This window comes from Vanessa cardui, chromosome 14, assembly GCF_905220365.1.
Source record: "Vanessa cardui chromosome 14, ilVanCard2.1, whole genome shotgun sequence".
NCBI lineage: Eukaryota > Metazoa > Arthropoda > Insecta > Lepidoptera > Nymphalidae > Vanessa > Vanessa cardui.
In genome coordinates, this window is record NC_061136.1 from 3610821 (window position 1) to 3636221 (window position 25401).

Below are 25401 nucleotides of genomic sequence, written 5' to 3' on the forward strand. Positions count from 1 at the left end.
GTATATGTTTTAAAATGATTTTATATATATTATATTATATATATTTATATAATGTATATTATATATATTTATAATTAATTTGTTTATTGAAATAAATAATTCGAGGAACTTAAATTATTTCATCATTCATTTTATTTCTAGTTTGCAACAATATTAATTTGTCAGCTATATGATGTTTACATTTTTTTTTAATCCAGAAATTATATTGAAAACTTTTTCCTCAAATATGATAATATATAACTTGTCCGAGAGTATCCATAGCTACATAGATTTTAAACAAATCGTAACTGACAGTATTGTGACGTTATTATCGTATTTGATATGTCTTGTATGTAGATATAGAAAGTTATAAGCGTAATGTTTAAGAAGTTGACCGGAAAATCCCAAAACATTTCAGACAAACACCCTTCCTTACCCGTCCCCGGATCGTCGAAGGAACCTGGCGCTATAGGAAGCAGTGAAAATGATCCAACGGAACCACAAGTCCCGTGGAGAAAGCGCTTTTGCAACTATTTATACGACAGAGAAAACAATTTATTTTGTAATAGGAGTTGTAAAAGTTGGTTCTATATTATCATTTATTCCATCATGTATCTGATCTTCCTGAGTACGTATACATTAATATTCCTTTTTGGTTCCTTGTCAATAATCAAATTTTTGGATGACTTTCAAACTATCGACAAAGTTGAACTCTTAACCTATTCAAACCAAGGGATCGGTTTATCCGCAACACCGACATCATTGAACAGCTTACCTGTTATTTGGTACAGGAATGACCCAGAAGATTACGCGAAGTACGTTAATGCGGTGACAGATGTACTTAATAAAAGAAAGAAAAGGGAAATTAAGAATACTACAGATTTGGGGCCGTGTGGCTCATCTCCATACGGCTACGGGCATAGCCCTTGTATCATTTTAAGAATAAATAAACAACTCAAATGGTCAGCAAAACCAATGAATGCAGACATAGCTAAAAAGCTTAATGCTCCAAAAAAGGTGCAGGAATGGATGAAAATGGAACAGAAACTATGGTTACACTGCGATGGAATTCACTCATATGATAAAGAACATTTGGGTAAAATCACATACTATCCAAATCCACCAGGATTTGATCCGAATTTGTTTCCTTTGACAAAAGACACTGATTCTCCATTAATAGCGGTTCAGATTTCTGGTTTTACATTCGGGATATCACTGGCCTTGGAATGTAAACTATGGCATAGTGAAGGAGTATCAACTATTGATTTCATATTATACGTCACACCTAAGAAAATAGATCATTTATGATAATTTAAATAAACAAGGGATTTGGTGAATGTAATGTTCAGAAATTGTAATTATTTCCTTTTAATGAGAAAATGATTTAAACGAAAGTAAAACTTGAACGGAATTAAATTTGTTTTTATTTAATTTTATCTTTCGACTTAAGATATTTAGCTCGTAAAACACAGTCGAGGTAGTACAGATAGTCAGATGTGTTCTATACTCGTTGATATGAATATTTTATTTAGATATTCACGCTTGAAGCCGTTTCGGAAGTGTTAGCGTAAAATTTTTGGGACGATAAATCTGAATTATTCAGAGAGTTACAGAAATTATAATTTTACATGTTGGCAGAAAATTCTATAGAGTTTTTCTACATTCTATCATACAAAAGAAAAAAAAAATTACGGTGCTTAAAAAAATAACGATTCTTGTAAAACTTGCTTTGTTAGTTGTTGCTTGCTTTTACTTGATTAGGTTTGAAAAAATACTGTTCTCCCTTGGAATTCAAGCTTGATTCAGACCAATTTTCATCAAATTTGGAATCAGTGACAGGGTAATTAATATAGGGTCAGATAGACGAAGTCCATTGTGTATTTATAATATTTAGTTTATATATTGTACATCATATATTTATATATAGAACAAATTCTTGATGACGTATTTTGGTAATCCTATTCTAAGTCTATTTTGTTGTACCTCCTCCACATACACGATTTTGCCATTAGCTTGAATCTGTAATTTATGGTGAAAACATAAAACCATGTGAACTGGCGCCATAGGCTTTTTGTGTGTCACTTACCATTATTTTCCAAACATACAGTGTACCTTTTTTATCCTATAAAATGTATTAAATACTTTTAAATAGACAAGTAAAACATTTCTTTTATCTAGTATCCAATTAATTATCATGTAATTTTAGTATTTCATTTATATAATTTCGTACGTGAGTATTTCTTATATTATTAAAATTTTAAATGAAAATTTATTTCTTATACTCCTTTATAAGAGAGCTTATTTTAGTAAAATAAATATTTTGTGTTGTACAATTAAATAAATGATTAAATATGTATTGCTGTTGTATGTATAAATATAAATTGGACATATTTTTAACCATACAGTACTTAAATGAGAAAAAGAAACGTTTTTATAAAAATACAGTAATTCTCTACAATTCAACCACTTTTTTAATAGGTATTTTTTTACAAAACTATGTTCAATTTCTCCATGACATTGATCTTTAGATTAGAAGAAGAAAATATCAAAACATTACCTATTGATTTGATACTATCTCAATTACCATGAACTAAAAGCTGGTTGTAACTTATAATTATAATCAAATCAATAATGATAAATATGATGCATAAAATAAGGCACAATTGAATTTAAAATTATCATCAATTTAGATGAAGTTTCGGCTCAAATGCTATAATTTATAGCCTGATTTCCCTGCATTAGATGGAATATCTTCCGCTTAAGGTTTGTTCAGAATAGCCTGTGTAGGATTACTCATCCATATTGATTGCTTGAATCACATACAAAGCTAGTAAGGGATAGTATTGCCTTATCGGATTAATGAACTTAAGGGATTATAAGCATTCATAGCAAGGTCATTGCACTTGTTTGAGGCTCATAGAATATTATATGTTTTGACGACCTCCGTGTTCAAGTAGTCTGTAATGGGACGTCACTCCGAGGTCCTGGGTTTAACTCCCGACCGAGTCGATGTAGAAAAAGTTCATTAGTTTATTTAATAAGTTTTACCACAAACACTAACACTAGATATATGTTGTCTTGGGTACCATAGTTACTTCTGATTTTCCATAGCTTTAGCTACTTACATTGGTATCAGATTAATGTATATGATGGTGTCCAATATTTATTATTTATTATAATACTCATAAATATCGTAGGCATATATGGTATCAAGGCAATTTTATGTGTAATTTGATTTTATACTGCCGTGTTGGTCCAGTCTTTATTTAATAGTCCTGTGTTCCATTATCAATAGAATTTATTGAGTGTTCTATAACGAAAGTATTAGTAGTAGCTCAATTTATTAGCGTACGTAATGCTGTTTCTCAGCGATTCATTTCTTTGATCTCCTTTCACACACAAGTGATAATGGTATCACACATCAGCTGACATTCCTTGTTAGGAAGTCCGTGTAGTCATATAGTCCACAGAAATGTTACAATTTGAGGGCCAAACTGAACATTTTTAGAGAAAAAGAGAAAATATTATACAGTCGCCTGTGAAATGATTAAAAGATTTTTATTTTAAGTTCTGTAGTACGGAAAGGAGTCAGTAATAAATAAGTGAAATTTAAGGAATATTTTTTTATCAAAAAAATGTTTACAATACAAAAAAAAACAAAAATAAGGTAAACATGTTGTTTTAACCGGGTCGAGTATTAACGAACCCGATCAAGCGAGCGCTGTAACAACGTTTTAAATTAGTTATAAATTTAGATTTTTTTCACTTTCTTTTGATTTGATTTGACTTTTTTCACTAGCTTGTTCATAACGTTTTCAATTTTGGATTTATGACAAAAACTACTTAGACTTAATTGTAGGTTCAGAAATTTGCTACGAAATATACCGTGAAAAATTTTTTGTAACATTGATAGTTTCCGACATATTGTGAAAAACGTGTTTTCACCCCTTTTTCCAAGATGGCTGCCGGAGTACAAGAGCGGCAACCTCACAATCTTGCGGTTAAGCTTGCATTGAACCTCTACACATAGTGTAGATAAAATTGTGTCCTATAAAAATGTTCAGTCAACATATCAATATTCTAATAGTAGTGACATTTTAGTTAGATTAAAAGTCGGGGAATATATTTTTAACTAGCTATACCCGCCCGCTTCGCTGGGCATTAGTCGTAGAAATTTTTTTTTTTAATTTTTCATTTTGTAATTAATTATCGATACAATGTACAAATAATCAAGAAATATGCGAGATCTAATCAAATATTTAAAATTATTTCATTTAATATTCGTCAATGATGTTCTCGATAGGCTGCAGATTGGTCATAACACCCATATACTTATTTATCAAGATTATATCTTCTTTTTTTTGAATCCGGAAACAGATATGATTTATGATATGTTTTTGTTGGTGTAATTTCGATGTAAAGTTGGTACGATGAAAATTTTAATTAAATTTCTATTGTCTAGAAAAGTTAGTATCACACCAAAAACGTCCTCTATTACCCGGTTCTATCAAATATCGATGTTATTACATTTACAACCTTGTCATCTGTATGTATCTCGTAAATAAATGTACCCTTTGGCTCGAAGTTTTGATTGGTTGCATCGAATGTAGCTTAATCCTTCGTTCTCGACCATAGCGTACATGTCAACAATGAATTGTTAAAACAGTTGACGATACTTCAGAATATGGTTAGATTTATTATCTCTAATTATACGATACGCATAAAAATCAAACTCTTCGATGTCACAGAGCCAGTCGTGAGATTATTTTGATACAGTCCGAGATGATATCCATCTTCTGCTCGCATAATCATAATTGGATAATCGTAATAATTGTCATACGATTGATATTTTTCAGCGACACTTGATTGTTTTTGTGTCGCTTAGTGATAACAATACCTCGTTTTGTAATTTCTGTACCGACAATTACAGCTGTGACTTCAGGAGCTATGGAAGCTTTAATACGCCTTTTATGCTCTGCGTTCTATCTACATTGATAATTACTTTGAATCATTTGTTGTTTCACTATCTAGAGCAGTTTAGGCATAATCCTAAATTTAGCAATGACTTCTCGATTAGTTGTGGTACTGAACATGCATCAAAGATCAATCTTTTTCTACGTTGTCCGTGAAATAAATGTCCAGAAATTGGAAATTTTATTTAGATACTGGAAGAAGTGAACCAATAATATGATACACTTTAAACGTCGACGCAAAATTATTGTATTGTACAATATTTGTTACTCCAAAAGATGTCATGTCATTCAAAAGCATGAATTGTAATTTCTAATATACTGAAGGAAATATTTAGACTCCTTAATAGTTCCCGTAACGTAGGTAAGAAGAGGTTCTGGTGGTTCAACCAGTTGTGGTAAATACATTTTACCAGTGGAGTAGCATATACCAGCAGTTTATTTAGTGTGACAATATGGGCATACTATATTCATTGAACCAATGATCACATCGGGATTCATCTTGTTATCATAACCTATATAGTAATTGAAGGCTGATCTATTGAGATTGGTTCTAGTTCTTGACTTAGTCTTTTTTAATCATTCATCATCCTGTAATTGAGCTTGTCAGGTTTATCAGTATCTCTTGATAAAGATGCTTGTTCGAAGATCTGGAACTTGATCATTTCGTTGACTAACTGTTTTGGCAGCTCTTAAAGTAGAAATTCGGATTCTATTTGTTTCTAAGCGTGTTTCTTGTTGGTGTGTTGTTTCCGTAGCTCTTTTGGATGACGCTACGCATATATTGTTGATATTCCGATCTTTTGTTTCTTCAATGGCATGGCGGTTTCTATTTATATAAATAAGTTGTTTTTTTTTTGGTTATGTGTCTTACGTTTACATTTTATACTAAAGATTCATTGTTATTGGAGTTATGAGTATACTTACCAATTATGATTATTGTTTACTTTCTTATAGTCAAAACAGCTGTTGTGATTATTTTATATTTATTGGCATATGACGGAAATTAAGTTAGTTGTTATGCTTTTTGAATAGACTTTCATTTTTTATTTCATATTTTATAATTATCGGTTGATCGGAATATAAATGTATCGTGATACACGTAAGGGCCATCTGTTGGTTATTTTTAATGATACGGATGAAATAATTACTTTCTCCATAAAACAATAGATAAACATATCAATTTTCATAATGATCGATCAAATAGTTTCTGAGTTTATCGATGACACACTTGCAAACACATCCTTTTGGCTATCTTTATATACTTTTGTATGTACAGATAGCCAATGATTTGCGCAAGTACATGTTTTTCCTGTATACCAATTTTTATAATGATTCAGACACACAAAAAATTTAATGTAAAAATTAAGTCAGTCAAAGAACGTATGACGAATTACGACAAAAAAAAGTGTACAGACAGACTCTAGAGATTTATATAATAGTATAGATTTAGTACTCACGTGCGATAGCTTTATTATTAACGTATTTTATGTATAACTTTGGTGTTGCTATATCGATTTCTATGATTTTTTTTATGGAATAGTTAATACTGTTAACTTTTGTAATTTGGGATGATTGAGAGTGTTATAAACGTAGGAATAGACAAATATAATCAGAAAGCTTCGAACTACTAAGCTATTGGGAGTGACACGTGTTATTGTGAGTCAACCATAAAAGATAGACATAAGCTGTCATGGGATATTTTTTGTATAATTTTAAGGAGAACATTTCCGTAATACATGATTTCTGTGTAGCTTTAACCATTAAGGTTGTACACGCGACGGAAGCTTAAAATATGAAGTAACTCCTCCCGTTTTCCCGACATTTCCCTTCACTGCTCTGCTCCTATTGACTGTAGCGTGATGAAAAGTATACTATAACCAGCTCAGGAGTATGAAACATAATTGTACTAAGTTTCGTTAAAATCCGTCGCGTAGTTTTTGTTTCTATAACGGTTATACGGACAGACAGACAAAAATTTTACTGATTGCATTTTTGGCATCAGTATCGACCCCTGATCACCCCCTGATAGTTATTTTGTAAAAATATTTCATGTACAGAATTGACTTCCCTACAGATTTATTATAAGTATAGATAATATTCTGACGTTATAGTCTATTTTCTATATGATATACTTTTTATTCGGATTAAACCGGTACAGTTATGTCTCAAACAAAACAATATCGTACATTGCAGTTATCATTTAGTGTGAGATGGCTTTAATCCAATTCGTTGTCAGCGGGATACCTCATCCAATTATAGCAAACTGAGAGCGTTCTATTACTTTAGTAATGAAATATGCTTTTTATATTGTTGATATTGGTGTGTTTTGTGTTTTGTCTATGCTTATCTGGGTAATACACACATATTTAACAGTCAAGCAGCAAATACTATTGTTGTTATTATTTTGTTCTGGTTTGAAAGACTGGTTTCCAATTTTGACTTGACTCATTACCAATATTAATCCTTTCTTACGGCATCAATGTTAATTTTAAAATAAGATATAGAAACAAATAGACATTTTGGTATGAATATATTTTGTCATTATTCATCTACGTATGATAAAAGTTGTGATTTTGGTTTTTTTTAGGGTTCCGGAACTTCAAAGAAACAAAGTAAATATAAGGTCGTTTCCTTGTCTGTTTGTCATGATAATACAATAAAAAAATAGCCGTTTACAAAAAATCAAAATCAAAATAAACTTTATTCAAGTAGGCAAGCACTTTTAAATCGTTATTTTATAATTAAGTGAAGCTACCACCGGTTCGGAACACAGATTCTAGATCTAGAAGAACCGGCAAGAAACTCAGTAGTTAATCTTTTTCAACATTACGTGAAATTTCTCAAATATTCCAAAAGATTCAAACCTATACATCCCTTTGATTTAGAATCGTCGGTAAATCTTTTAGTTAGGGAACTGTAAATGCACGGTTTTTATTTTTTTATCTGAACAGGTTTATCTGGATATATAAGGATATATGCGGCTGGAGGTTTGAAACAATATTTTTGCATTTCATAGCCTAATCTCATAGACTCATTATAAACATAGAATATTATTTCAGTTACAAACGAGTTCGCCGTAATTTAGGACACTTGAAAAGTAGGCCTCCTTCGAAAAAGTATTACCCGGGCCCCCTTGTATTAGGAGGCCACATGCGACCACAAAGGCTGGATTGGAATAGCTACACCACTGTCATTCTATTTACTATTGACTGGACTCGTCATCGACAACCCGTGTTTGTCCACTGCTGGACATAGGCCTCTCCAAGTGCACGCCACTTTGGTCTTTCTCCGACTCCTCGCATCTAGCTCCTGCCTGCCTGACATTGACTAACCTGACTTGATAAACTGTTCGTTTTTAAAATTTGTAAGTATTCTTCCAAGAGGACACAAAAAACACCTTTTTGTCGATCGTGTCAGTCTAGTAACGATGCTACATAAATTTTATTACAGTTTTTAGAACTCATTATGGTTCGCTATGTCTCGTTTCACGGGCTGTTTACATTTCATGGTGCCAAATCTAATTTTGCGGCTACCCTTATTTGTCAAGTTACAAGGACGACGATAAATATTTATGTGAATGTCGTCTGTTCGCCAAATCGGGAAAGTTGAGAATAAAATTTAAAGTAATAATATTTGCATACGATCATTCTTTCGTGAATTTATTCTGTCTCCATTTATAACTTTATATTCGAAAATTGAATATATTCTTCGTATTTAAAAAAAATTGGTCAAAAATTTAATTCAGATTTTTAATTTATTGAGTTATTGTGGTATTTATTAAAAAATTATATAATATATAAATATTTAGTTTAAATGTTTTTTTTTTAAACAAGTTCGGCTAATAATTACACGCGTTAAAATTCCTTAGATGTTAGTCTGTAAATCTATAACACAAATTCGATTTTTGAAATCTCTTACAATTTTGGAAACTTAAGGAAAGACGGATAATTAAAAAAAAAAAACAAAGATAATATTAACGCAATAATTTATTCATACGCTAATAATTCATTAATTATTTTATTTCACACTATTTTATAGAGTCATTTTAAGTAGTGAAGACATTACAATCCTTGTTCTTAGCCATTTCAATTAACTTTACAAAACCATCAAACACTAGCACGTTCCTCGATACTTAACTTCATTATATACAACATTCACAGGCAATAAACAATTACATAGATTTACATATTCACTTCTCTCGATAGGATCTTTATTGAACTATTTTGCATCCGAGCCAATGTCATGCTATATTTTGTCGTCAATACAAACATAACTGCCATAATTATGAATGAATCAGTACATTAAATATAACTTAAAAATAACAGGACCAAACATATCAAATGTCAGTTAGATTAAATAATAAAAAAAATGTATAGGTGTTGAAATTTTATTATCTATTGAACACAAAGAAAATAATTTTATTTTATTTGTAAATGCAAAATACTAAATTAATCTAAATCAAGTTATGAATAATTCAGCTGAAAAAATTATAGGCCCTTTGAAAGGAACTAATAAAATATCGCCTTTCAGTTCCAAGCATTAAGCAGCAGTAATAACCGGAACATTTACGCTCAGATGCACGAATTTAATGGCCTTTTACTTTATCGTCAACTAAATAAAATGACGTCATTAGGCAATACAAAACTTTCGGATTTTAAGGTAGATTGACTTTCTTAACGATATTCATGAATATAATCATCTATGAAAAAAAATCTCGTTATTGTTAGAACATAAAGTTAATTTAAAATTGAATCTTAAATATCGATGCATATCTCAAGATCTCACTCGAATAATTTTTTTAATCGAATCGAAAGAAGTGAAATATATCTGTAGTATTAAGAATAAAATTTTAGAATTATAATTACAGGATCTTTATTAAATTTAATCTATTTATTGGCACTAACTAATTACTATCACATTTGGATGCAGCGATGACATTTAAAAAAAAAAACAAATAAGCATAGATGATATAATCTGACAGTTGATTTTGAACAAGCAGTAAAAACAATATACGCATTGAAAATATTATTAATAATAATGATAAAAATGACATTGAAAATTTAATATACTTCACGATATTTATAATTGAAATTGAATATTGATCAAAGATTCTATTTTGAAATTTAATTACATACATAATATATGAAATTGCAGATTATGCCAAAAATAATAACAAAATAAAACGCAATAGCAAAAATATAACTATCGAATTACAATTAAATGAAGCTGCTAAAATATTTTAAAACATTTAGTACTGTTTTTGAACGAGAAATTTGAACAAAATGCTTTAAAAGGTCAGGTACATAATTTGGCTAATCAGCAATTTCAATTTGAATTGACATTCTATTCAGTATCTACAAGCTGCATCTGCTATACTTTAGTAACCATTTTATATTCTGCTATACAATTCCCATAAAATTTGGCAATATTCATCGTAGGCTTATCAAAAATAGAAGGATTAGAGATTAATATATATCACAAAATATATTCATTGTCACAACAAACAATATTTCCTTTTCAATACCACAATAACAGGAAAATGAAGATCCAATAGATATCCATCTAACAAAAACACGTAATAGTTTTCCACAGTATTGATTTATGGATATTTATTAAACTCAAACATACTGACTGACATATCATTTTCAACTACAAAATATTAGTGAGATGAATATGATATTATTTTAATCATAATATTGATTGCAGAAGCTGAGAATGACGAACCAAAAAATATTTGCGGTATTGAAAACAAAATTTAACATGTAGGCCTGACACCATTCATTATGGACCACTGAAAAAGAGGTATACCATTTATTCGCTCATATATTTTTTTAAATTTTAATCAAGCTACGACTAACATGCATTTGTCTACAGATGTAAATGCAATAAAACGCGACTGCCTAATAAGTGTACTAAAATATTTAAAATTTTTAAATGGAATTAACAAACTAACTAAAGCTGAAAGTAAATATTTAGAGTTCTCATTACAATATTACTTTTGGTTACGAAGATCGAACACCGTAAAACTAAGCGCTATTTAGTATTTTATACTGGAGTAATTAATTTCAGTCAATATAATGCTAATCAATGACCCATTACGTACGTACGTACATCATATTTCGTATGTATTTAATCGATATAATAGTAATATGTCGTTATGTAATAAAATATTTTTTTTTGAATTTAAACTAGATAACTTGATAGACTTTGAAATTGAAACAATGAAATTTAGAGGGTATATAAGAAAGAGATTTAATCGAAGATACTCTGAGTAAAAATTACTTTAAGATAATAAATTGTATAAGTAAAGCTTTTTATATAAAGATATCACTAATAATGGTCAAAGAGACAAAGAACGTTTTTTAAATTACAGATTCGAATGTGTCTTGAAATGTTTCCCACGAAAATATATAACGATGAGTCGCAAATGATGAAATTATCGACAGTAATCATTATCCTAATACACAAACACATATAAATAATATTTATCTTAACAATGGACGAACACATATCATTCGAGTGAATGCAGTCTACTCAGACGATACCATTAAAGTCATTGCTTTCGAATGAAATTCTTTAAAGTTCAAAATGCGACTCTTCGATCACTTTAAGTGCACTTCACTCACAATGTCAATTCAGTTCCGATGTGCCAATCGATATTAAAACAACATGTATATCAATATCACATATTTCACTGTTAAATAATGCAAAATATATTCGAAATAATTACTTAATTTAAATACTTAAAAATAAAACACAATCCGGAGTAGTCTATGCAGTATAAGAAACAAACTAATCATAACATCTTTGAATGGTAACTTTGTAGAAATAATCCATTGAGATCACACATCGCTTCAGATTATCTTTAAATCACAATTTTGTAGGCTTCACTTGTTTCCTATTAATAGTAATGCGTCTTTTGTCAGCATCTTCCCATTCCACTTTGTCTTAGAGATTCCGAATCACTACACTAACTATGATTTGGTTTTTTTGATCGGAATAATTCAAATAGGCCACGTTATGGTTCTGTAATATGATTTGGTGGTGTCACTACCATGTTCCAATTCTGTTTCTTCATTGACTTCATCAATCGAATTTCAATACTCTCAACGATACGTTAAGCATATTCAAAATAGTTTGATAGTATTCTCTTGAGAGATTAATTGTTTTTGCCATAAACCATTCCCATAGCTTTGTAGAATTCTTCGGATATATCAAGGAGCCAAAACAAACCTCAGATGTAAAGGTAAGTCAGTATGGACATTGTTATAATGATGAAAATATTTGGTGATCTGAAAAATCCCTTACTCCAGCTGCAATCGAGGTCCTTTGCTATAACCTACAAAATTATAAAAACCTTTATTTCATTGTTACTTAATCATTTTCTATTTTAGTTAAAAAAATGTTTTGCTGAATTGTTCAAATAATGTTTACTGTAAATACATACGTCACTGAAAGTCCGATTATAATGAGAAGGACATTTTGCGAATCGGACATCATCCCTGGTTGCTATACAGTCAGATGGGCCGTCGCAAAGGTACTGTCTCCGTTTCCTATCCCATGCTTGCACCCATCTGCAAAAAAAAAACACCAATAAGTTTTAGCGCACCTGGAACTTTAAAAAGTCATGTTCATAGACATTATAGTCAAACTTATATTTTGACATCGGTTTAATTTTAATATAGTAACAGCCTATAAATTTCCCGGATTATGCCTCCTCTCCCTGGACAGAGAAGGTTAGGAGCATATTCCATAACGGTGCTCTAATGCGGCTTGATGGATTCACATGTGACAGAATTTCGCTGAAACTAGACACATGTAGGTTTCCTTACGATGTTTTCCTTCACAGCCGAGTTCGAGATGAATTATAAACACCAGCACTAAGCATATGAAAACTGTCTTAATCAGTCAATCTTTTTTGTTCCTTACCCGATACGACAATCACACTGAAGAGGATTTCCTGCTACGTAAATATTATGGAGGAATAATGAGTTTGGTACACCAGGCCACTCGTGCCTAGCTGGGTTTGGTACTCTAGCGATCATATTATCCCTCAAATCCAAAGTTAAGTTCTTGATACGACCAGGTCTCCAAAAAACTTCATTCTCTATTTCTTCGATGCTTGTGTTGTAAACCGTTAGTGTTAGCGTCTGTGATTGTACACCCTGTAAAAATGGAATATGATGTAAATAAACCTGTTTTATTTACAACTAGCGACCTGACCCGGCTTCGCACGGTTGAAAAACCGCATCGAAATCCGTTGCGTAATTTTAGGCATCTAAGCATACATATGATGATGATGTGAAATTCAGATGTTGAATTGATAGTCAAAAGCGTTATGGGAAGTTTTGATGTCTTTTATTTAAAAGAGATGCTACAATATACTCACTTTTAAAACATTCTGGGAGAGGAATTTCAATGCCCGTCCGGTTATTGTGATATTATTTAACTTGGATGGCAGCAACCCGAGCATTTCTTTGCTCAGATCGACCTGCGTGTTATCGATTTGTAGATAAAGATTTTCCAGAGCGTCATTGTGTGTAAGAATTTTGGGTATGTTAAAGTCTCTGATATTACCATTCACCGATATCTTTAAAGTTCTTAATCCATACATTTTGCTGAAAGCGCCATGCTGAAAAATAAAAGTTATGTATTAGTACCAAATGAGGTTTCTTTAAATCAATACATATACACAGGTATATAAAAATAAATACCTCTAATATACTCAATTTTAGATGAGTAACGTCAAGATATTCAAGACGCGGTGAAACTCCATACATGCTAGTGTTCATGAGAGCCGATATAGGATTACCAGATAAAGACAGCCATCGAAGATCGCTCAATGAGTGTGTTGCCTGAAATAATGTAGGAATATAGAGGATATCATGCTTAAGCTGAGGATAATACATTAGTTAAAATACTTATTAGAAAGTATAATTCAACTGCCACTGTCATTATTAATTTCATCAATCATTTAAATTTAAAGTTAGGTTATTAATATTTATCATATATGGCTTAGTCCAGCTCAGTAAAATGCTGGTTTCGCAATAATGTATCATAAACTAGTTAAAACTAATGAAGAATTAAAATACTTTTTTAAGTAGGATCAGATAAGCCCTTTTTAATGTCAATTTTACAGGATTGAATTAAATTAAAAGCTAAAAATAGGTCAGAAGAAATCCACCGAGGATACCATGCAAGAAGATAATTAGTAACTCTCTTCTGGCAATGAATGTACATTCAATACATATTTTTAATAATATTGGTCTCAATAGACAGATATTTCATCAGACACCTTCTCCTTTAAATAGTTTCTCTTCAAGTCTTCTCTTATATAATTATGTATTTCCAACATATATCCAACATTTTTATAAGTTATTAAGTAATACTTACAACTGGAACATTTGTTAAGTCATTATACGAAAGATCTAATGATCGAAGGCGGGTCAGGTTTGCGGTTATGTCCGTCGGCACTGATGGCAGATTGTTGTATGATAAATCCAAACTTTTCAGTTTCGGCAATGGCATTGATGGTACCTTAAATAAAGTATTAACGTTTTATTTTGGAAAGAAGAACGATGTCTGTCTAACATACGGTTGTCAGTCATGGTCGATAAGAAAGGAAGATGAAGAAAGAATTGCTATATGCCAAAGAAAAATGGAAAGGAGTATGTTGGGCGTCAAATTATCTGTCAAAATTCGCAATACCGACATTCGAAGTAAAACTAAAATAATAGATGTAAGAAAAAGAATTAGATTACTAAAATGGAACTGGGCAGGACATGTTTGCAGGACGAATAATAGATGGACAAAACGTTTAACGGAATGGGTACCAAGTGACATGAAAAGGAGTAAAGGGAGACCAGGTAAACGATGGAGAGACATTTTCAGCCAAAGGTGTGGTAACCACTGGATGCAAATGGCTCGCGAAAGAGATAGGTGGAAAGGTTTAGGAGAGGCCTACGCCGCAGAGGCGACTTCTACTAGCATTTACTAACATTATTTTATTTTGCATTACGTTATTTTTATATATATAAATAGAGATATAATAAATAGAGAAATTAAGATCTGTTAGTAAAATATATATATGTACATAGATAAAATCATATAGATATATATAAACGTGTGTTATTGTGTAGATTTTTATTTATTTATAAGTTTTAAAAGTTGTATAAGTGAAATAGTTAAATCCTAAATGTAAATGTTAGTAGTAAGTAAATAAAGGCTATTTTTATTTTATTTTATTTATATACCATATACCACAGATACCCAGACATAAGACAAAATAGAATACTATGAACTTTTTCTACATCAACTCGTACTTGTGCACGGAGGTCGTCAATAAAACGTATTTATGTGGTAATTTGATTTTTTTGTATATTTCTTATTAGCATCAGATACGTTAAATTAGGGCGTCTTATAAATAGTGTATAAAATACGTAATATTAATGTTTAGAGCATTTATACTTACAGAAGTTAGGCTAACGTTCTTCAATCCTAAATGCGATAATCTTCTTTCCAAGCCCTTAAAGATACTACTACCACGTTCACCGTTGTTGAACGGTGTGTTCATACTCAAATCCAACCAAAGTAACTTTGGCAAGGCCGTGAAAGAACCGCTTTCAACTCTAACCAAATGGTTGTCAGAGAGGTCCAACCAGGCAAGCGACTGAAAATACAATAATTATTAGTATATAATACAATTAGCTTATAATGATGTGCGTCCTCTATTTGTAAATTGCAAAAAATAAAGTTTGTCCAAGATTTATTACGTGCAAACAAGCAATAATTAAATCTACTGTTCAAATACAATTCATGCAAAAGCCAGACTAAAAGAAATTGATGTTTTCATAGCATTTAAATTAAGAATTTAACTTTAGACATTCAAGTTCTATGAATATATCTATGATAGGAAGTTTTAATATTAATGATTCTTCTTAGAATTTGGGGTGTCTCAAAAATGAAAGCATTACGGCAAATTTAAAATAATATGCCTAATATTAGTATCGTATTTCTTAAAGTTTGAATTGATAACAATTAATATTTGCTTGAGTAGAAAATTTATTACTAGACTCTATAACTGTAACTATATTACTAAAATCTCCTTCAAATTGTCAAAAAGGACATAAAATATCTTCTAGTTGCTCTAGCCAAAATGAGTTATAATTTAATATATGGTGAAAAATCTGTTGCTTCGTTTCTATTTTCAGGAAAGATTTTAATCAGTGCACATTTTGGCACATAAATGACTGAACGTATTTGTCAATTATCTTTATAAAGTTTGTTTCTGTATTCTGATATGAAAACACCAAAGCGTTATGTACAGAAGATCTACCTTATACAAAACATTCTGCGGGTACTGTATCTTTCGGTGCAACACTCTGGGATGGTCTCGTCTAGCGGTGTGGTACATGTATTCGTCACTGTAGTCCGGCTCCTCCAGCCAGTACTCGCTCGGTTCGTGCTGGACATGACATATTAGCATCTACCACACACTGGCAACAGTAGCGTAGCTTTAGGCAAAGGGCCCTAAGATTAATAGCCCTGAGCATACATTAGTCGCTATTCTGTGACCACTCTCTAAACTAAACTAAATTCAATATATTCCTGTGAGTTTAACTCACCAGAATTTTCGAATATATTAACTGAAAATTCTAAAATTTTTGGAAATATAATTCGGTAAAATTAAAAATAATCACACCATTGCCATGATTAGTGCCTGAATTTCAAATTTATATGTACTTCCTTCAAGTTTATAATTCAATAAATACATTAGCACTTCGACGCAGAAAAATTACTTTCAGGATTGATGATCTGCATTTTGCCACTTAATTTAGAACCAGTCTTAACCCAAAGCCCTTTCTCACTCAGCTACGCCACTGAATGGCAACTCGTAACTATCTATTGGTTAGTATCGTTCACAAAGGATTCATTTTGTTCCATAGCCTCCACGTACTTTTTATTATTCAAAATATTATGTCATTAACATGAAAATTCTATGATGACAAAAAATTATGAACGCACTTCTAGATACGGGTCTGAGATGTTACACTACGGGGAGTTGCAAGGACTGAAATTTAAATCTTAAGACTCGTGATTGTTTGGAATAAATTAAGAAAAAAGAGGATATGGAACTAAACAATGCATCGGTTATTATTAAACACGGATTTGAACCACGTCATTAAGAATCGAATCTTTTTAATGACATGACAAATTAAAATGTATACAAACGTATGTACATTACCTCGTATTATTATTAATCTGCTATACCATTAATCGAGCAGTTAGTATCGAACTAAACAACTATCAAAACTTGTATCTGAGAAAATAGTTGGACTTACTCTGAATCTTTGAACTAAATCCGCGATGGCCACAGCTGGTATTGTGTTGCCACTCAAGTCAAGTTCAACTAAATTAATAGCTGCAGCAGGTGATAGACTGTTTGTTGGTATTCTTGATAGATCGTTGTCGGATAAATCTAACCTGTAAAAAAGAATAAAGTAATTTAAATTTCGAACAGTAGTCAATTTCAAAATTTTCATCATTAAAAAAAATCTGGATAATAATATCATGATGAAATTTTACCTTTCTAGAGATGGGGATATAATGAGGTTGTCTGCCAAGTTCTTAATGTTGTTATCAGATAGATCGACTGAAGTGAGGGCCTGCATGTCGTGGAACACTTCAACGGGAAGTTCAATCAGATGATTGTGGGATAAGTCTATTATCTGGAAAAGCAACACATTGTTATTGTAATTCAAATATGTAAAATGTTTTTATTACATTATATTGCAATAAATCTAAATACATTTCTGGCTGATATGAAACAAATCCAAGTAGATATTTGAATTTGAAACTCGTATGATGTACAATTCAAATGTAATCTTTTTTCTTAACGGAAATTTACCAATCTTTTAGTAGCGATTGCTTACCTGTAAGTTTTTAACTTTCTTGAAGCAATCATATTCCATATGAAATATTTGATTATGTGATAGGTCCAGGTATTGCAACATAAGCATTGAACCGAAAACCTCCCTTGTTACGTTTCTTATTAAATTGTATGAAAGATATAATTCCGATAGAGTTAAATCGGCATGTCTGAAAGGTAAATAAATTTTAATTAGTGGTTATTCTTTGCAGTCAATTTGAAATGACAATATTTGAAAGCAAGAATTTCTGATCAGATTTATTATTTCTTGATACGCGTTTAGTGATATATTCGAAACTATATTTTACTTACCTAAAATAATAAGGCGCAATGTAGGAAATATTGTTATGAGAGAAATCTAAAACCCGTATATTGACTGAAACAGTTCCAAGACCTAAAAATAATAAAGTTTTATTGTTATATTAATGACCAAAAAAAAAAAATTATAATCATACAAATAATTAAGAAGCAATCAATACAAATTAATATAAAATAGTAAAACATAGAATATATAATAAGAACTAAAAACTAAGAATCACCTCGTTCAATACGCAGAGGACTGGGATCCTCTGATACTAATCCTGAGATAAGAGCAAGTGAAGTTAACAAAGGCATGCAAAGAAGAAAAAGGTTAATAACAAAAAAAGAAAAAGTTTGGTGACATAACTCAAAAATAGAAAAATAGAGTGAATAATATTAGTAAGCATAAAAAGAAATTAATCATAATCAAACTAATTAAAACCATAAATAACAATGCATGGTTATTATAAACTTACTCTGTGCTTTAGGTGGGGGATAGAAATTTGACGTAAAGAAACTAGGAGCATTCGAATCTGTCAACGAAATGATTCTGTTGTATGAAACATTTACTTTCAATGCCGTCGCTGAACCTACTTGGTCGAAAATTGAAAATTTAAACGTTTCCAATTGGTTGAACGATATGTCTAACCTAGAAAATAAAAAAGGGTTATAATTTCGTAAAATTCATTAGTTATAAAGATTCTAAGATTATTATTCAACGCTTACTCTTTTAGCGCTGGTAAATTCTGAAATGATTCTTCACTTATTTCTGTGATAATATTCCCTCTTAATCTGATCACTTTCAAGTTGTCCAAGCTTGTAAAAGACCTTCTGTAAACTGTTTCAATTAAATTGTCTTCTATGAGGATTTCTTGTAGTTCTCTCAAATTTACAAAAGTGTGTTGATCGATCCTCTGTAGTTGATTTAATGACAAGCAAACACTTTCTAACTCCCTATGGATGTCACTCTGTCAAAAAAATATGTATACAAATGAAAAACCTCACCAGGTGCCTAAATTTCACTAGGCAATAATGACTTAAGATAAATAGATACTGAACTAACTAACTCCAAAGAGTAGGCCGTACTCTATGAAGACGGAGCTCAGCAGAGAGAAAAAGTGTAATAAAAATTTATGAATATGTTACCTGTAAAGTGCCCTTAGAAAATTGATCAATCAGATTATCTTGTAAATTGAGTGTTTTCAATTTGTACATAAAGTGGAACGACGTGTCAGGTACATTCTTCAATTTGTTGTTACTCAAATCCAAATATTCTAATTCAATAAGAGCCTTTAATGGTTCAAAAGGCAGTATTTTCACTGAATCTGCTAGCCCATTCGCCATTTTAAGTGTGGTTAGACTGTGTAACTGAAAATTAAAAATCATTCTTTGGTTATTTACTTCAACGAAAATAGACTTATTAATTTAAATTTTAATATAAAGTTAAGCCGTTTTGGTATTGGATTAAAATATCACCTCAGCAAAAGCAAAAGGGTCTATAAAATCGATATTGTTTTCAGACAGATCCAATGTTTTTATAGTTCGAACATGCTGAAATGCGCTGGCTTCGATTCGATTTATTGTACTCCCTATAATTTTCAAATCTTCCAATTCCACGCCAAATTCGAGGAAATCTTCTGAAGTTATACTGCGCCTTATAAGTTTACTCACTGCTAAGTATCTAAGAGAACGCATTCTGTAACATAAGAAAATTCATCGCATATATTAAATTGTACTCACGTTACTACCCAAACAAAAGCGTTGTGCAACCAATATCAGATTTTGTTTTTCTATATTTTTATGTTATGCATTTACACAACCTAAAACTTTGCTTAAATCTTTTATTTGTGGGAACTACCGAATTTTCCATCACCCTCAAAATAGTAAAGAAAACATCAAACACAGAAATTACCGGTTTAATTCTATATCTAAACACAACAAATAACACATGTGCAAGCATTTGGTAATCATAGAAAAATCAAGATTTAACAACAATTCTACAACGAATATAACCAACGATCTACCTGATAATGATGATTTTGATGACGTTGGTCAAGGTATCGTAACATAAAAAGCATGTATTAAAGATGTGATGATTACTCAATCAATATCTGAACGTAATACAATATTAAATGTTTACAAAAAAACTTACGTAGCCACGTCAGTTACATGCACAGAAATCATTGGAAAAATTTTGACATACAAAGTAAAACAAAACACGCTTGGAAATGTTAAACTAATAGGCTATTTGATAATGCGAAAACTAGTGTCAATTATTGTAATCAGTATATATTATGAGTTTAAAAATGGTTATTTAGTAAGGAAAGTTAAAAATATTACTTAATTTATTAAAAAATCCATAAAGAAAAAAATCAGTTTTTTTAAACGTTTGTCACCTGACAGAAAACGCTCCTGATTAGCCGGACTTATGATGAAGTCACTTGCTTGTTAACCTTGCTCGCCTACTATATGTACCACAGGTTAAAATAAAGGCAAGTGACGTCACCGACCACATTGCAGCGCCATATTGTCCAAGTAGCGTTTTCAAGCGCTATTTAAATATGGAATTTTGAATATGATATTTTTCGGCTAATATGTATAAAATATAAACAAAAATAAATCAATGGATTTTAGAAACCAGTCAAATAGCCTATTGCATTTAAAAGTGATGAAATAAGCAAAACACCGACATCCTTTCAATAACGTAGTACAACATAAAGCCTCTTGTGTATACAATAACATACCGCAACTTACTTGCTCTGATATCGGCAAAATTGTATCTCAGACTCGTTTCTGTAATCAAAATGTAATAGCAAAGACTCGTACGAAGCTAAATATTTCTCGTTTTAAATTCTGATATAAATACTATATTACTATTAATTAAAATCATAGCCGAGCTAAAACTATTTTAAAAAGAGTAATATTTTACAAGATACGAAGTAATGTACTAAATTGTTTAAATAGCAAAGATCAATCTACTTAAATTAGACAGACAGCAAAATAATAAAAAAGGCAGTGACTGTTAAAGTATCAAAAACATCATACATTACTTCTTCAAGTTTCAGTTCTTTTCGGTGCTTAATACTATTCTTAAATACTAATTTTATATATACTATAAAATATATTAAGATTACAAAAAGTCTATTATCATATCGTACAGTCGGGGTTAGAAAAGGTACGTCACCTTAAGATCTATTTTCGTGTGCTCAATATGAGCGATAATCTGCTTTACCGATTGAGAGTGACATATTGCGTCGCAAAGATTTGATGTTTAGATTCAAAAGGTATAAAGAGTTTAAGACTTGATAAAGGAATGAATTTGAAAACTTACGAAGGTTTTCTTACCCTGACTGAACATAATAATATCTAATGACACATACTGAATTTAAAGCATGCAATAAAGTAATAACATCACTATATAATATTATTCAATAAATAAGATCAAATATAATAAATATCAAAATAAGGGCCAAGATTTACAATAAGAAAAGTTAAAGAGAATATGTATGTACATGTTGAAATAAAATATAATCATAAACGTAAATAAAATACTATTTAAAATATATACCAATTTTAATTAACAGTCATTTAACGAAACGGATTTCATTACCATATTTTTTACGTGTTATCTGTAAATAGTTAAAACGATCCTTTCAGTATTTGCATAAAATATGTAACATCTGACATCTCACCTTAACAATAAGCATAATTGAAATTATAATGTATGGGAAAATCGTTTGAATACCATATGACAGCTAACTCTATCCCCGAGCGTTCATTGGTCAATTCAAATAGCACGCACTTTCCCGGCTTAGTATTACACACTTCCGTCCCTTCACGAAATCACGCTCACAGATTTCAGGAAAGTGAGAAAAAAGATGTTACACATCGACAATACATATAATTGTTAAATTTTTATTTTAAATTTCATAAGACAAGTTTTTAGGTTGTGTAAATTATTATATATTATTAGTTAATTCTATTTATCAATAGATCGAGTTTTAAGAAAATAGGGACGAGAACTGACCTCCTCACGTCTTGTAAGCTCATTTCTAGTGATGACGAACCACTGATATCCAAATAGAACAATTTGTATTGAAAATTGTTAACAGATGGTGTTGTTGAGTACTCGGAAGGATTATTCGTTGCCAGTAAATTTGTGTCAACCTAAAACATGATGGGTGTTATTTAAACGGTCAGAATATTTAAATAGTTTTTGTTAGCTCCAAAATTTAAATTGTAAACAAACATTGAGCTGTTTCTTGTTTGTGCAAAAATAACTTAATCGATCAGCAAATAATGTTATTTTCGTCAAAATATTCAATTTTCTTTATTATGAATATTATTTTTATGCCAACTGATTGTATAATTCAGTTGTATAAAGACTATTTATTTTACAAACAAAACAAAATTTTGTTAATCAATTTAAGATTAAGTTACTGATCAAGGTTTTCTGGTAAATTTTCTGACGAAACATAGGTATTATGTTGTCAAAATAACTTTTGAGCTAATATTTCTTACAAAATAATTATAATTAGTATGTTCCTCGGTGTCGATTATTTTAGTCGAAAATTTAAAAAGTCGCAAATCAATAAAATATTATTAATATTTAAATATGAACATACTCTATTGTAGTTTAATTAGCTTTACCTTATTCTCTCTAAGGTTCAGGAAACGCAACGAATCTAATTTGTTCAACATGAATTTTGATATCATCGTCAAATTATTCTCAGACAGATCTAGATTCTGGAGACTGTTCTCGAGACCAGCGAAGGATGCTGGAGATAGTTCAGTCACACCACAGTCTCGAAGAGATAACGTTTTTATTTTCGCATTGCGGAATGCATCCTCCTGTAAAACATATTAAAATAAGTCAAACGAATTAAACTCAAAAAATGAAGGAAATAAAAAATAAGTTATTGTACAAACAACAAGATTATCATCTCAGGCGAGAGAAAACATCTTATATATATATAAGCGATAAATCTACCGTTAAATATGGGATCTAAAGTGCTATATCCCTTTGCTGAGTTGGGCGTCTAATTACATTATGTACCTGACTCATCAAACTGGTACTTAGTTTAGACAAAGTAATACTATTTCGCAATAAGATATAAGAGTTATACCAACCCAGGCAGGCCTGCACAGAGTTCTGATTAGAAATCAGTTCGTATAGTTTATAACGAAAAAGAATATATTTCAAACCAAAAAATATAAAGAGCGTAAATTTTGGGAATTTTTTTACAATTTTACTTACCCTTATTGTGAAAATAGGATTTCCATTGAGACTTGTCGTGTTCAAAATATTGAAGTACTTAAAAGAGCCCGGTAAAAGGATTTTTATGTTGTTTTGGTCCAATCTGAAAGTAAAATAAAATGATTTTGAAATTTAAATGTGTTCGCAGATATTTTTTCACTCATTGATAACTTAGCAATGGTTGACTTTGCTTTTCTTATCGGACTCTGTATTAATGATAGGTTTAACAGACCGGCCCCTTTAGCGTCATCGGACGGGAAGGCGAGTGATAATACACAAATTCCAGTTTGATTTTTACCTCAGAGATAATTTATGGACAAGATAGTGACAAAAACTGTTTTCTCAAAACCTGCAAAGGAGACGATAATAGGTTACACTAAAAATAACTCACTTTAGATAATCCAGAGACAGCTTCACACCATTAAGATCATGAGCTGGTGGAACCTGCTTAATAAGATTGTTGGAAAGATCCAAGTGACGGAGCTGGCGTAGTGGGGACAGCTCCTCGTAAGGAATCAACGTGAGCTGGTTGTCACCAAGGAGAAGCTGTAAGAGTAAGATGGAAGATTTTTTTAACAAAACCAAATAAATAAACAATGAAGACAGTGTTAATGGTAATTTTTTAATATGTTTACTTTTAATAAATTGTAATTCATTAAAAATCAATCAATAAACTCAAATGTAGGTGTATAATTGGAAATCTCCTTTTGTTGTTGTTTTTAATGCTTGGTTATAATAACTTACAAGGGTTAATAAAATACTGAAATATTTCTAATTCAGGTAATTTCCCAGTATATTAATCCAATGGATTATATATATTCAACTTACCTTGCTTAGTCTGCTCATACCATCTCTGAAGACTCCACTGTCGATCACGGATAAATGGTTCCCATGTAAATCTAGTGTTTCGAGAATCAACAGTCCAGAAAAGGCATCGAGAGGTAGGGTGGCAATTGAATTATCAGATAATATTAACGTTTGTAGCGAGTTCTCTAAGCCTAGCCAATTATCACCAGTTATTTCTGTGATTTCATTACCTGAAAAAACGAAAGATTATTTTTGCAGGACAAAAATAACTACGTCCGTACGATCAAGATTTTCCAATAAATTAAATTCAACTAAAACGTTTGCAAAATATAAAACACTAATAGTCGCCCTGGCTTTGCTCGTGTTTTAGGGTCTTGGCTGTCATGTTTTAGGCAAAAAGTAGCCTATGTCCTTTCTTGGAGTCATTTTTGATTCATACCAAATTTCATTAAATTTGTAAAGTAAAAGAGCGCCAGACAGACAGTTACTTAATATAAATTATACATTTGGTACACAACACAATGCTTTACACCACAAAGATGTCAAATCCCTCAGAACATCAGCTGCATTTATTAAAAAAATGGCCCAAGTAATCAGGAATAAAAAATATCCTATACACAGTTCTTGACGTAAAATGAATGATGATAATATTATATTTATTAGGTTGTTAGCCGTGTTAATAATGCAGCTGGAATAATAAAAGCTCTTTCCTCGAGGAAAAAAACTGTAATGAGGCGTTGAGAATAGCCATAACCCGATGTGGTATTCGTGCTGAGATTACTTCACAAGGCGAATTATGACTTTTGATTAAATTTGTATTAGTATATTTTTTACAATCAAGACAATTTTATAGAAAATACTTTAACTTTAAATCAGTTAAAATAGTTACGCTATACGTTGGTGGATGAGCATATGTGACTCCGACTGTGATGGTAAGTGGTCACCATCGCCCATAGACAATGGCGCTGTAAGAAATATTAAGCAAGCTTACATCGCCAATGCGCCACCAACCTTGGGAACTACGATGTTATATCCCTTATGTCTGCAGTTACACTGGCTCACTCACCCTTCAAACCGGAACACAACAACACTAAGTAAGCCCTACCACCAAGTGAAAGTACTCAGTTTCTTAATTATTCTCCTCGGTAGAATCTACT

General features: G+C 31.1%; 2 protein-coding genes across 7 annotated transcripts in view; one reads left to right on the top strand and one right to left on the bottom strand.

Annotated features, from left to right (window-relative positions):
* The first annotated feature begins 357 nt into the window (after window positions 1-357).
* Window positions 358-1684, top strand: LOC124535388 (sodium/potassium-transporting ATPase subunit beta-1-like). Its single transcript, XM_047111597.1, has one exon. The coding sequence runs from the start codon at window positions 358-360 to the stop codon at window positions 1285-1287; it is 930 nt and encodes a 309-aa protein (XP_046967553.1). The 3' UTR covers window positions 1288-1684.
* A 7236-nt stretch (window positions 1685-8920) lies between these two features.
* Window positions 8921-25401, bottom strand: part of LOC124535114 (chaoptin) — a 91858-nt gene continuing 75377 nt past the window's right edge. For 3 of the 6 annotated variants that reach the window (XM_047111186.1, XM_047111184.1, XM_047111185.1), the window contains 23 exons: window positions 24266-24474; window positions 23829-23983; window positions 23438-23540; window positions 22831-23031; window positions 22208-22347; window positions 20935-20973; window positions 19657-19876; window positions 19327-19548; window positions 18907-19148; window positions 18657-18829; window positions 18420-18461; window positions 18193-18274; window positions 17885-18050; window positions 17538-17680; window positions 17294-17435; window positions 16288-16416; window positions 15424-15621; window positions 14346-14489; window positions 13667-13807; window positions 13342-13584; window positions 12882-13117; window positions 12400-12526; window positions 8921-12291 (listed from right to left, as the gene is read on the bottom strand). In XM_047111186.1, the coding sequence (XP_046967142.1) occupies window positions 12187-12291; window positions 12400-12526; window positions 12882-13117; window positions 13342-13584; window positions 13667-13807; window positions 14346-14489; window positions 15424-15621; window positions 16288-16416; window positions 17294-17435; window positions 17538-17680; window positions 17885-18050; window positions 18193-18274; window positions 18420-18461; window positions 18657-18829; window positions 18907-19148; window positions 19327-19548; window positions 19657-19876; window positions 20935-20973; window positions 22208-22347; window positions 22831-23031; window positions 23438-23540; window positions 23829-23983; window positions 24266-24474 (3602 nt within the window). In that variant the 3' untranslated portion in view covers window positions 8921-12186. The remainder of the gene's footprint in view (window positions 12292-12399; window positions 12527-12881; window positions 13118-13341; window positions 13585-13666; window positions 13808-14345; window positions 14490-15423; window positions 15622-16287; window positions 16417-17293; window positions 17436-17537; window positions 17681-17884; window positions 18051-18192; window positions 18275-18419; window positions 18462-18656; window positions 18830-18906; window positions 19149-19326; window positions 19549-19656; window positions 19877-20934; window positions 20974-22207; window positions 22348-22830; window positions 23032-23437; window positions 23541-23828; window positions 23984-24265; window positions 24475-25401) is intronic. The other 3 variants (XM_047111187.1, XM_047111188.1, XM_047111189.1) reach the window with 3 other exon arrangements.

Bases quoted from the DNA above. Each gene is read 5' to 3' on its own strand.
- LOC124535388 (XM_047111597.1), top strand. From the start codon at position 358: ATGTTTAAGAAGTTGACCGGAAAATCCCAAAACATTTCAGACAAACAC.